At 33.7% G+C, this 13305-nt stretch overlaps 1 protein-coding gene across 28 annotated transcripts in view; it reads right to left on the bottom strand.

Moving 5' to 3' along the window:
* Positions 1 to 11173: 11173 nt before the first annotated feature.
* Positions 11174 to 13305, bottom strand: part of LOC145292158 (uncharacterized) — a 150914-nt gene continuing 148782 nt past the window's right edge. For 18 of the 28 annotated variants that reach the window (XM_080138298.1, XM_080138310.1, XM_080138323.1 and 15 more), the window contains 3 exons: positions 12945 to 13018; positions 12464 to 12637; positions 11445 to 12181 (listed from right to left, as the gene is read on the bottom strand). In XM_080138298.1, coding sequence (XP_079994424.1) covers positions 12080 to 12181; positions 12464 to 12637; positions 12945 to 13018 — 350 coding nt within the window. In that variant the 3' untranslated portion in view covers positions 11445 to 12079. Of the gene's footprint in view, positions 12182 to 12463; positions 12638 to 12944; positions 13019 to 13305 lie in introns of all 28 variants that reach the window. The other 10 variants (XM_080138305.1, XM_080138304.1, XM_080138316.1 and 7 more) reach the window with 1 other exon arrangement.

Here is a 13305-nt window from a genome sequence, read left to right as displayed (position 1 = left end):
GCTTTCCCAACTGTACCGGAATGCAGAAGTTCAAGTGTAATGTGAACAAACCTCTTGTTCCTTATCTCCCTTCATAATGCCCCTGCAACTTATGTTACCAATAGTAGCCCCTTACTTCAAAGTGGCACTGTGCCTTGTTTAGGGTTAAAATTGAATTAAAAAAAAATATATATATATATATTAGAGGAAAAAGCATAACGAGTGATGGAAAGGATAGAATAAGGAATATTGGTAGATATAAGTAGTGAGAGTAGAAAGACATCTAAGAAGGAAACCTTCTTAGTGACACGCAATATGGTTTTCGCTCTGTAAGATCTACAGCAGATGTTCTAACGGTTATATCACACAGGATTAGTGAATCTCTTGACAAAGGTTTCCTTTCCAGGGCAATTGCTCTTGACATATCGAAGGCCTTCGATAAGGTATGGCATAAGGGCCTACTTCACAAGATTTCCAGCTACGGTATTACTGGAAATGTTTTCTCAATCATTAAATCATTTCTCTCCGATAGGTTCATAAGAGTAGTGGTTGATGGGCAGAAATCAGAGGCCCACAGTATTAATGCTGGAGTCCCTCAGGGGTTCATCCTGGGCCCAACTCTCTTCCTGATCTACATCAATGATCTCCCAAAACACATACTTAAATCATTCGTTGACATCTATGCTGATGACATGACCATCTATGGCAACACATCAAAGGCCGTAAATGACAAAGTTCTCTCTAATTCTTTCTCCTCTGATCTTGAGCATGTGGTACAATGGAGGAAGAGGTGGCTGGTCACTTTTAATGCATCCAAAACCAAGCTCCTATCTTTACATCATCAACACTCTGATCCCCATCTGGTGTCGATTGAAATGGATAGCTCTCGTCTAGGGGAGGCTCCATGTTTTGACAAGCTTCTGGGTTTGACCTTTACTCCTGATCTGAAATGGAACACGTACATAAAGTCTGTTGCCAAGGTCGCTGGGAAGATGGTGGGATTCGTCTACCGCTCTAGAAGATATCTCACTACTGATGCAATTCTCTATCTTTATAAAAGCCAAGTATGTCCAAGGATGGAGTACTGCTGCCACATCTGGGCAGGAGCTGCTAAAAACAGTCTATCCTGCCTTGACAGAGTACAAAATAGACTTCGTGGTTTAGTGGGGGGATGCCCTTTTCTCTTCCCTGCAACCTCTCTCCCACAGAGGAGACGTTGCAAACCTGTCTTTGTTTTATCGCTATTTCCATGGCAGGTGCTCGTCTGAGCTCTAATCCCTCGTCCCCCCCCCCCTCGCCAATCTTTCATGAGAAACACCCGTCTGGCTGAAACTACTGTCAATAATTTTTCCCACTCTTTATCTGTGCCTAAATCCAAACGTAGATTCCATGAGCAAAGCTTCTTTCTTAGAACTGCACGCCAGTGGAACTCTCTGCCGCTTGCCTGTTTCCCACCTGACTACAACTTGGACGTCTTCAAGTCCAACATAAACAAACTCATGACAAACCGCCCCCTTAAATAAGACACTATCAAAACCCCCAATACTAATGATTACTACAATACTATCTCATTGATTACTGTACACGCAATAATCCTTATCCCTGAGTGGTCTTCGGGCCTTGATAAGTGGTGACCCCCATGTAAAAAAAAAAAAAAAAAAAAGATATCTGAAATACATTATGGCTGAGTCAGATGGAATGGTCAGGAGGAATGTGAGTCATTGAAAATGGCTACTTTAGAGATGGGATGAAAAGAGGTTTTCGAAAAAAGGATGAACGAAAGTAAAACAGTTTGGTGGGAGGAAGAAAAAGTCTTTTACGTAGATAAGAAAGGGATAGCTAATAGTTCAACTATAGTTGAGTGGAAATAGAATTTTTACAGAAAATTTTTTTAGAAAGACTAGGAATAATTTGAAAACCCAGGTTTTTGACCAGCTCGGCCTTTAAAATATTGGTTTTATAGTTGTACTTGATTATCTGCAAGATCAGTGGATTATTGTAAATGTTCAATGAATCTTTTGTTTATTCTTGTCAAAAGAATGCTGCATTTTTTTTTTCTTGATGTATAAGCTATGTATTGTATATTATCATCGTTGTTATTCATTTATTCTTTTTATTAAATCAACTTCCAACACATTTTATATAATATATATATATACTAGCAGGCCGCCCGCCCGCTGTGGCTCTGTCGTAAGATACATTTAAATATGATACTATAATTCATGGACATTTTTATTATAGAGAATTTTGCTATCAATTATCGTATTGAACCTAATATATGGAACCTAATATATGGTCGTGAGATCAAAACTAAAATATATAGATATGACTTAGGCGCCATGAGCTAAAATCGAAACCAAAATATGCACCCCCCCCCCACCCCCAAGTCATGCCCATATGCATATATAAATTCACCTGTAACCTAATTTTTAAAAAAATGGAATTGCACATGAAAAAGTTCTAAATTTCTTAATATCGCGATTATGGCATACATAGAAAGAGCTTGATGATCTAAATAAGTTTTTAAATCTGACCAAAAATAAGGACTATTTTTGTGCTTCAGATTTTGATGTTTCTCTTTAAGACCATGTTTTTCAATAAAAATGCTTTATCTTTAAGATTAAGCAATGAGATTAGTCAAATGTACTTTGTGCAAGAAATCTGAATATGGCACTGAAAATTTTCAGAAATTGGTCTCTTAGTAATGCTGCAATACCATAAAAATTCTATGTATGCATAAAAAAAAAAAAAAAAATTGGACCTTAAAGTTAAATTGTAATGAATTTTATGTTCAAGAAACTGAAATCTAATATTAAGACTGTTTAAAAAGGAATATATTGCAATATTTCTTTGGTTTATTGTACATTAACACATGCTAAATAACTATCACCTACCTCTCCAAAATGTGATTTTATTTATATGAACACACTGAAAAACTTTACAAATCAATATATATCTTTATGGGAAACAAATCTGGTGAGTTTTTTAAAGATAATTATTTGTTGTTTTAAGAGACCCCCCCTCCCCATGGCTTTGAATTAGTAGTGCTAGTGTCAATTATGTGTGAATACCCTACAAACTTGACAAAGAATAAACAAAAAGAATTATTTTAAAGTGGGAGATCAGTTTTACTTATAAATTTTGGTAAACTAATCCATTCTAGCATTTTAGAGTGGTTAAGTATTTTATTTTTTATTTTTTTTTAAAGGAAATTCAATCTTAAATAAAAATTTATTTTCAAATATAATTCACAAAACTCGATTTCAAACCAAGCCGAAAACATCTGCTGCTGAGGTTGTAATTATTAGCACTAATTTTTTTTTTTTTTTTTTTTGCTGAAAACGAGTTAGATTTCTTAGCAAAAGAGAAATGTTTATTACTTGGCATACAAAAATATATTTAGAAAAAAATTCTTTTGAAACATGCCATTTTTTTTTTTTTTTTTTTTTTTTTTTTTAATAAAACTAAGACCAATTTATTTTGTACCGAACAATTAGTGAAATTTTTTTTTTTTTTAATTGTTTTCCAAATTTCATGATGAAATTCCTTATAGAGTAGTTGTGGTAGTACCGAGCTTCTAAACACTGTGGCGGAAGTCAGAAAAACACTCAGAATGGCCGTTTCATAGGAACATTTTTATCATTACTTTCCTAAAAACTCTTCAAATATTTCCTTCCATAATTACAAGGAACCTTCTCAACCAGAAATAGCTATGACTAAAGTTACATCACCTGAAAGTACTCGTTTCAAACTCCTCGGCTTAACCTTCACAGGAGTTGGAACAGATACACTGAGAGCATTGCCAAGACTGCAGCAAAGAAGGTGGGCTCTCTCTCTTCTGTGCTAGAAAGTTACATCTGAAAGTATCCTGTACCTCTATAAGGCCACCATTTGCCAATGTATGGAGTGGTGTTACATTTGGGCTGGTGCATTTGCTACTAGTCTCTCACTCCTGGACAGGGTTCAAGATATTTGCCAACCTGATAGGTCCTGAACTCCACTTCAACCTCTGTCCCACCGACAAAATGTTGCATTCCTCTGCCTGTTTTACAAATATTTTAATGATTAACTACAAGCCCTTGTACCTCTTCAACAGAAATACCCCTGTTGAACCTGATAAGCAGCCCCCCTCCCCCATACACAGATCCCTAGATATAAGAAATTCTATTCTAATAGTTTCTTTCTCAGAAATACTAAACTCTGGAACTCTCTTCCACGTTTCTGCTTCCCCAACTGTACTGACATGCAAAAGTTTAAGTGCAATGTGAAAAGACATCTTGCTGCTGAACTCCCTACATAGTATCCCTGCAACTTATGTCCCTGTAGTAGCTTCCTCCATCAAAGTGGCACTGCCTTGTTAGGGGTGGTGACAATGTAAAAGAAAAAATGTTATTAAGACATGTGAAAGGATATTCATTTAGGACTTCAAATGTTTTGATTTCTGAAATATGATTAAGTAGAACTACTTTGAAATCTTGAAATATCACAATTGAAGTTTAAAACAGGCAACAATGTTTTATTTTGAGGTTAAATAAATCATTAGTGGCTGCCAATCACAGCGTAGAGGTGTAACTCTGAGCAAGATATATTTCCCATCACCAACCTGCTGTTTGTATGCATCATTATGAATTTTATTTTTTTGATAAGCAATTTACTAAACTGTACCAACTCTTTCTGAACATCAGCAGATACATTTGTTGACTTCAATTGACACTAGAGACTAACCATTGAAACCTGTATTAATACTCTACAACAAAATCAAGGTCTTTATGATACAGTTTTCAACCTCTCTTGAAAAGTGCTAAGAAAAACGTAATTTGGTAAAATATGTCAATACGGAACAAATGGTGCAGCTACTGAATATGCTAGAATTCTTTTCAGGCAGGTAAATACACTTACTCTGATTGGGTAAACGTTTGATAAAATTAAGTATTTCTCAAAATAAACAAGACAACAAATATAAGGAGATTCTTACTCCGTTGATTATCATATTACTGTTCTCTAAAATAAAAGTAAATTTCCATTTAAGATCCAAGTTTTACATTGAAGAAATTCTTGAAAGGTGACATTGAGGTACAAAAAAAAAAAAAAAAAAAATGTAAGGAATCCAATCCCAATGCTACTCACAGAATCATTAAAATCCACAATACTTTCTGCAAACCAATTATTTGGTACAAATAATCTAAAAGTCGGTCATGGATTTATTTTTGTCCTCACATTCCATGAGTAATGTTTCTAACAAAGGGGTAATGACTATTTTCTGGGTTGCTATCCATTTAACACTTATTAACTGATTTGACCTTAATGCCTCGAGTATTTCCATTAAAAAAATAAAATGTAGATTCTAATGTGTATAATGGAGTTGGTGTTTGTGGGAAATTGATCAGAGATTGTAGGTTACACTTAAAAAAAAAAAAAAAATTTAGTCATAGCTAGAAGTGTTGATATTAGGTGACTTTTCAACCTGTTCAGAAATGAATCCGAAAACAACTTAAAGATGAAGAAAAGCAAACATCTGCATGATGTTTGCATGGCTAGTTTCTTTTCAGCTGTTATTCATCTTTGGTCATTAAACAGACAGATCAGCAAAATTTCAAATATTTTGGATTTGCTAACAAAGTGGACTACAAACAAACTGGGGGGGGGGGGGCAGAGCATCCACGAGAACAATTTGAAGGCAATTTTGCCTTTGGTTGCCCCTTAGGAGACAGAAAATCCATTCTGGCAAAAATTTACTTTCACCATGACTAATATTTGTGCAAAATTAAAAAAAAAATACAAGGCATGGTTATTGAGAAAAGTGCAAACAAATGAACAGAAGTAAATTACTAGGTTCAATCCCTCCTTTGTCGGAAGGGAGGGGGACTATTAAAAAAAAAAAAAAAAAAAAAAATTTTTTTTTTTTTTTTTTACCTTGTTCATTCGTAAAAATAGAAATTTTCATTATTGTACTCTGCAACCAATTAAGGATTGGGAATATACTCGTGAGGTATTTTTAATCACCTTGTTTTATGATGAGAATTATATCCATTACACTCTCGCAAAGTACAGTTTTCAATTGCCACTAGTTACAGATTTAGTATCCAGAAACTTTACGAAGCAGCAATCAAGTCTTGTTTCCTTGTTGACCATCAGCTGCTACCTAACATTTAAAAGTTAGAGAAGATGGATGTCTAATATAAAAATTAAGTTCACATAATTGAGAATAAATGCTTTTTTCACTTCAATTGTAATTTCGTCAATAGGGGAGTTTTCTAATATAGGATGTTATGCTATTTATTACAATCCTGTAATCATGTCAACTTAAACTAGACAATATAAATAGTAAAATAATGAAAGTCAGGTGTGGAACCTGAAGGTCACTTTTTTTTTCACTGGATCCTAAACTTATGTGTTTGTAAGAGAAATCACCACTCTTCTGAGGAATGCTTCACTTGTAAGAGTCAGAGTCAAAATAATGACAAGAATATTCTCTTGTCATTGGTTAGTGTTGAGACCAAAGAAATAGAGTATTATTATTTTTTTAATTTTTTTTTTAGCATCTGATATGACTGACTGAGGACTGAACAAACCTTGTCCATTACACACTAAACAGTATGTCAAATGGCCTGGTATAATAGAATGTTATCTGGTCTCATGAAATGTTTATGAATATACAATGTCAAAAGCTGCTGGTATCCAGGATTCAATACAATATTCCGAGGTTTTATTAAATTCTTGAAAAGGTTCTTAAAATATCATTTGCTCTCTTGAAATAAGATTTCTAATTATCCAAGCAATCATTTTATTTGATTTGGAGACAAAATAGAATTTAAATGCATCCGTAAGATGTATTCAAGTTTTAAAATTGTTTAATCTGCATTGATATTTCATAATCCTACATTGAAAAACTTTTTTTTAATAATTGCCCAACAAGTAATTTAACATCAGCAAATATTAGATGAAGGGATTTCTCCTGACAACATTCTGCAGAGATTGCTAGTTTGATATGATGCACAAGAAAATCTGAGGTTACAGACAAAATGCAAAAATAACATTCAAGACGAAAACAAACAATTGTAAATTTATTTTAGAGAGAACTGCTAAACTCCAGCTTGTCCTTTCATACAAGGGATATCCAGCCTCTGGGGCTATATAAAATTAAATAAAAGTGAAATTATGTGTAACATTTTTATATTAAAATTTCTCTCTCTTTAACTATCTCTGTATTTATTCTTTTACCACCCTTCTCCATAACCCTTGCTTTATCCTTTGCCAAACTCATTCCTCTCTGGTTTTTCTGTGCTGAAAAAAATAAAAATGTAATTAGGATACTGTACCTATACCTTTTAAGTATAATACTATAAATCTCTTATTTATTGCTCCTGGGCAACGCTGAAAAGTACAAAACAATGACATTCTTGAATCTAACTAATTGTTTCCTTCCTCCACTTTCACAATTGTAGAAAGAGAAATTTTGTTAATAATGAAAACAGTCCAAAGAGAATGTACCCCCTTTTTCTCCAACAATGTTCAGCAAGTGAAATCTCCAGATTTGTCCGCTCTGGGTCTCGTTTGGTCATTGGAGCTGGCCAGTTTCTTTGACGAGGGTCCTAGTTGATGAGCGTATTTGGTCGGACAGGTTGTTACTTTCCCCACGTTGCTTTTGATAGAATGTACAATCTATTTTAGTTCTGGTCTCTAAAGTTGGCATCACTGGAAAGTAGATGCCATTTCAAGCAAGGAGAAAAGAATAACAAGTCAATAACTGGGCTTATTGTTAAATAAAAAAAAAAAAAAAAAAAAAAAAAAAAAAAAAGTAATTATTCATTGAAAGTTAGAAAACTCTGATCATACGTTTCTAACTCAAGATGCTCTAGCTCAGAGACTGAAGGCTTCTAGTAAAGTTGGGGCAGTCTACTCTAAATCTGGGGACTTGTCTCTTCACAATGTAGATGCAGTGGCTTGGAACTGAGTGAGACTCGAGTCAAAGGGTTTTTTTTTTCTTTTTCTGAATTGTGTGGATTTCCCCAGTGGTTAGGTAGAGTGTGTCCTCTAGGCTATTTTTGCCTTTCATTATATTCAGAATCAAATTGGCTTGACCCCACCTCCTGATCTACAGAATTTTATTTCACAATTCTCAGGCAGTTTTTTGAAATTCTCAAGCTCTGAAAAAAGTTTCCTTTTCTTCCTAACCTCCACTCTCAACAGGAGAGTTCCATTGCCTTCACTCTCCATTAGTTTACCTTTCACCATCACTAACATGGAAGGGTCCCTCCTCCTCCTCCATTTGCATAATCAAGCGTTAAAAAATAAATAAATTTGTTATATTGTTTTTCTTATTCAAAGAAACTAATATTTGACTTCCAAACAAATTTGACCACCCCAAGGAATTAGGTCAACTGTTTTTCTTAAAGGTGGTATTGAGATGAGACTTGTCAAATTGCCAAAAGGCACCATTTTTGACATTTTTTGAGATATTTTTTATAATCCAAGATGTCAACTGTTTCCGCTAGTATGTTTTTAATGACTGTCAACTATCATGGAAGAAAATATTTCTTTATCAATTCATCGTGTGCGTGTGTGCATTAAATCAGTATCATAACTTTTAACAATGCTGTTTATTTCCATCAGCACTATTGTTATATCCAACAATATTGTCACAATAAAACAATCCTTATTTATTGATTGCATATAACGCCCAGTTGAAATTCCTCTACTCACTTGCAAAATATAATAAAGTAATAATAAAGACAATTTTATTGCTGCCTGACAACACAAAGTAGAACAAAAGCAAATATTAAGTAATGTTAGTAAAACGGGTTCTCAGCATTGTACAAAAGTACAGTCCAAAATCAAGATATGAAGAGAAATGATATGAAAATTCATTTGCTACCAAGAAGAATCTTGTGACCACAAAAATGATACATCATAACTACTATTAAAAAAAAAAAAAGGAGATATGTGTGAAGCTGATTTATGCCAACAAAATAAACACTACCCCCCCCCCCCATTGAAGGTGATGGCATTTCCTGGAATGATGGTCTCCTGAGCACAGAAGTAGTGTTTTATCCTTACTAATAAAAAGGAGAAAATACCTGGGAAAATGGTCTCAAAACAACAGATTAGATACTACACTACTCCCCTCCCTCTCAAAGAAAGTGATGGTAAATAAATTCCAGAAAATTTTGATTAATGACTGAGCAGTTTTTCCAAAGTAATACAAAAATACACTGGTTTATTTGAAATCGATATAACTACTGCCAAAAAGGAGAATACAACAAAATGGATACTACACAACTCCCGCCTCCCAATAGAAAAATGTGCTAGTAACAATCACCATACACTAATTAATCCTTATCCTTGAGTAGCCTTTGAGAAGTTGCGACTCCCTTTAGTAATAATAATAAAACTTCTTTTAGGAGACAAAAATAATTCCAACCACCAAACTCATTAGGAGACATTTATGAAAATGAAAACATTAAATCAGAATTGGTTAATTGCATGCAACAGGTCAGTGATTGCTCCATAGACTGACAGAGGGAAATGTTGGTAATGTTTCTAAGATTTTTGTCAACTCCTTTTAGTATGTCTTTACAGCTCAACCATTTCTTAGAAATGGATTCTTGTCCCTAACACCAACCTCCCTTGCTCCTTTTATTACACATCACTTAAAAAAAACTTCCATTCCCAGTTAGCAATCTGTTATTGACCCATCTAATCTGCATTCTATCTGTTAATTCACTCATCTGAATACACATCTCTATTTTACTCCTGTCACAGTATCCACCATGTTAGTCAAATGAAGCAGTTGTTTTAAATAATTCAAATGATTATATACTTAAATATGAGTTCTCAAATGAAGCAAGACTAGTTTTCATTACATTTAAAGTTTAATGAAAAACAGGAGGTAATTCTTAGGAAGGAGGAGCATACATAGAGATCATTGTTAAGGGATATTCTGTTTTTAAGAGAACTTGTGTAAAAGGGAGATAACTGGGGGTTATCATTCTTGGGCGAGAAGGCAATATGGTAAAACTTTTGCGACTTTCAGTAGTAGAAGTCTATTTGTATGGCTTGACAATTAACAAAAAACAAATAGAAATTTAAGCAAAAGTGAAAGTCACAAATTAAGATTTACTTTTTTTTTTTTTTTTAAATTAATAATTAATTTCTATAAAAAAATGGAGCTTAGTTTGTAAAAAAGTATTTATCGCCTTTAGAAAATTTGCTTTCTCCCTTCTGTATGCTTAAAAAAAAAAACAAAAAAAACAAACAAAAACATGCAAAACACTCAACGAAATGAGAACGCACATAAAAGGGAAGTTAAATTTCTTTATTGACACAATTAGAAATTTACGTCCACTTCAGCATCCATTTAAAAAAAGCAAACATGAAAATTTTTTTTATAATTTTTTCAAGTTTTTATTTTTTAAGTTTTTTCTTCCACATTTGGTCTCTTTAGAGTTTTTTATTATTTTTTTTGTTCCATTTTTATACAATTTTCTTTTTGCAGATTACACAGCTGAAAGGGTTTCATTATATATATATATATATATATATATATATATATATATATGAATGAGAGAAAAATAGAGAGAGAGAGGAAGTGGGAGGGAAGGGAGAGAAGTGGGTGGGTGAAAGAAATAAAGATTCACCCAACCTAAAATATTTGGGTGAATCCACTAACAGTATCATTACATGCACACAAAATAGTCAGCCAAGAGATTAGAAACAAGGAGAGAGGGACACACACAACCATGCATATACATAACATATGCGTGTGTATGTATTTGTTAAACATCTTGTCTTCATTTCATGTTTTTTTTTATATATTAAAATGACGTGACCCTAGAAGCCATAAAATGACGTGACCCTAGAAGTTTACAGCAATGAAACCGACATTATTAATGGCTGCTGTGAACGCAGCTAATTTCTTTGTAGATGTGTTTTCTTTTTTTAAATACCAAAGTAACTCCATCTCCTTAGAGGACTTTGATTATTTATATAAATATATACATGTGCGTGGGTATACTCGTGTGTGTACATATATAAATATACAATTACATATATGCCTATAATCATATACACAACACACGAACGGATAACGTCATTAATATACACACGTTAGTCGTCACATATATTAAAAGGCTTGTGTATATGAAGATACGCAAACATGTTTGGTATATATACACACACAAAGTCTTTTGCACTGTTAATTTGTAGATTCACACAAAACTGGCAGCAATTCTTTTTTTTTTTACATTCCATTCATTTTCACAATGTGTATATTACATAACATGCAAATTCCTTATATATATGTATATATGCGCATATGTATAGATAGATATATATAAGGAAATATATAGACATTCACAGTCACCAATGCATACATGCAAGCAGATACAAAAAGACACGTACACACGCACATGTATATAATGATATATATATTATATATAAACCTGTTTTTAATTGATAGGATTTAGTTTTTCTTTATATTTTTCACGGCAAAAGTTGCCATTTTGGTGCAAGGTACACAATGTAGTCCATTTAAGGCACAATATCACATGCCACTGTTCCTATCTGGCAAAAAGAGATGTTTTCAAGGTCTCTGCGCCGAGGAGTCTGGCACAAAACTTTACGATAAACAAAGGAAGAGAGCCGAAACTGTACATAGAGCTGCTAAAAAGACTATTAGCTAGTTTAGTATTGCTACAACAGCACAGGGCCGAGAGATGTAACCAACCCAAGGGAGGAGGAGAAAATTTCACAGTAGACTTTTAGGTCTTTTTGGGAAGAGGGAAGAAAGAAAGAAGGGGAAAAAAGGATGTGTGTATAGAGGAGAGGGATAGGCAGGGGAGTCTACTACCAAGCCACTACCACCAGTACCATTTAGCTGGCAGCTAGAACAGTCCAGAGGCTGCAACAATAATAGTGGCAACAGAAAGTTGTTACCAGGGTAAATATTAAAAAAAAAATAAACAAAAAAACTGGACCCTTGTTGCTCAGACTGAATGGATAAAGTGAGAGTGAGGAGGAAGAGAAAAACAGGAGCAAAAGGAGGACGAGAAAGAGAAAGAGAGATAGGGAAAGGGAGAAAATGGAGAAGAGAGAGCTGTGCCTAACTAGCACTCCAGTAGGCGTTCCCATAGTTTTTAGAACCTCCAGATTTAGGTTGGGTGCTGGACTGTTGGGAGCCACGGCTCGACCCACCACTGGAATCCTGCAAACAGTAACAACATTATTAGAATGGATTTTTTTTTTTTTTGTGTTTATTAATTATTGATTCTATTATAAAATTTTCCAGTAAATTTAGGTGATGATAGGAACATTTTGAATTAATTGAATATTAAGCACTCAAAAGATTTTTTTTTAATTTAAAAATAAAGTATGTAAAATAGTTTTCTCAAAATAGTTTAAGTTTTTCCAAACATTGATAAATTGTCTTATTCTTGAAAATGGAAGGAAAGAAAATGAAAATCTGAATGAATTTTTAAGTATTTACCTGTTGCATGGGATGATGCAGCATCTGGGAGTGCGGCTGGTGAGTGACAATTGGAACAAAAGGAGTCCCATATGGAGTTGTTGGAGCAGCCATTGGTCCAGCCTGCGTTTGAGTCGCCAGTGGCAAGTTAAAAGGAGGAGGTGTTCCTGTATGAAAGCCAGGTTTCTCAAATGCCTTTAAATTAATAGGAAATCAGTAAAAGTTATTAATTTGTGTCAGCCTCAAATCTTACTTCATCTCTGCATACACACACACACTCCACTTACAAAATTATTCAATAAATGTTCCTATTTTAACAATAGGAAGTAATACAGCTATACATTCTCAATAAACCCCTTAAAGTATTGTTGCACTGATTTACTTTTTATTAAATAAATACCCGCCCCATTGTTCTTTAATTGCACGTACTTTGAAAGAATCTTCATGACAAATAAAAATGAAAAGTTGAGATAAACTGAAAAGATGTTAAAAGCATTCTTACTGGAGCATGAGATTTCCCATAACCGGATCCGGGGATGTCAGCAGTTGATGCTGCACCAGAACCAACGCCACTTGCTTCATTGATAACAGGAAAAAAAGAAAGGAAGGGAAAGTTATGAATGGAATCAAATGAAAAGGAGGGTATCCTAATTTGAGAAAAATTTTAAAACATTTAAAAACAGGATCTTAAAATTAGAAGGATTACACCATGATAAAATTAAGAATAAGATCTTAATAAAATGATTAGAATCTGATTTTACTAGAAAGAACACAAAAAAATTTTGCCAAAAGAAAAAGCGATGTATTAAATTTATTTTTAGAATGGATTACATAATTTGATTTAAAATAGGATTAGTGCAAAG

This window comes from Euprymna scolopes, chromosome 13 (assembly GCF_053919585.1).
Source record: "Euprymna scolopes isolate OS-2025 chromosome 13, ASM5391958v1, whole genome shotgun sequence".
Classification (NCBI taxonomy): domain Eukaryota; kingdom Metazoa; phylum Mollusca; class Cephalopoda; order Sepiida; family Sepiolidae; genus Euprymna; species Euprymna scolopes.
The sequence above is the reverse complement of the archived record's forward strand: the minus strand, read 5'-3'. Positions and strand labels throughout refer to the sequence as shown.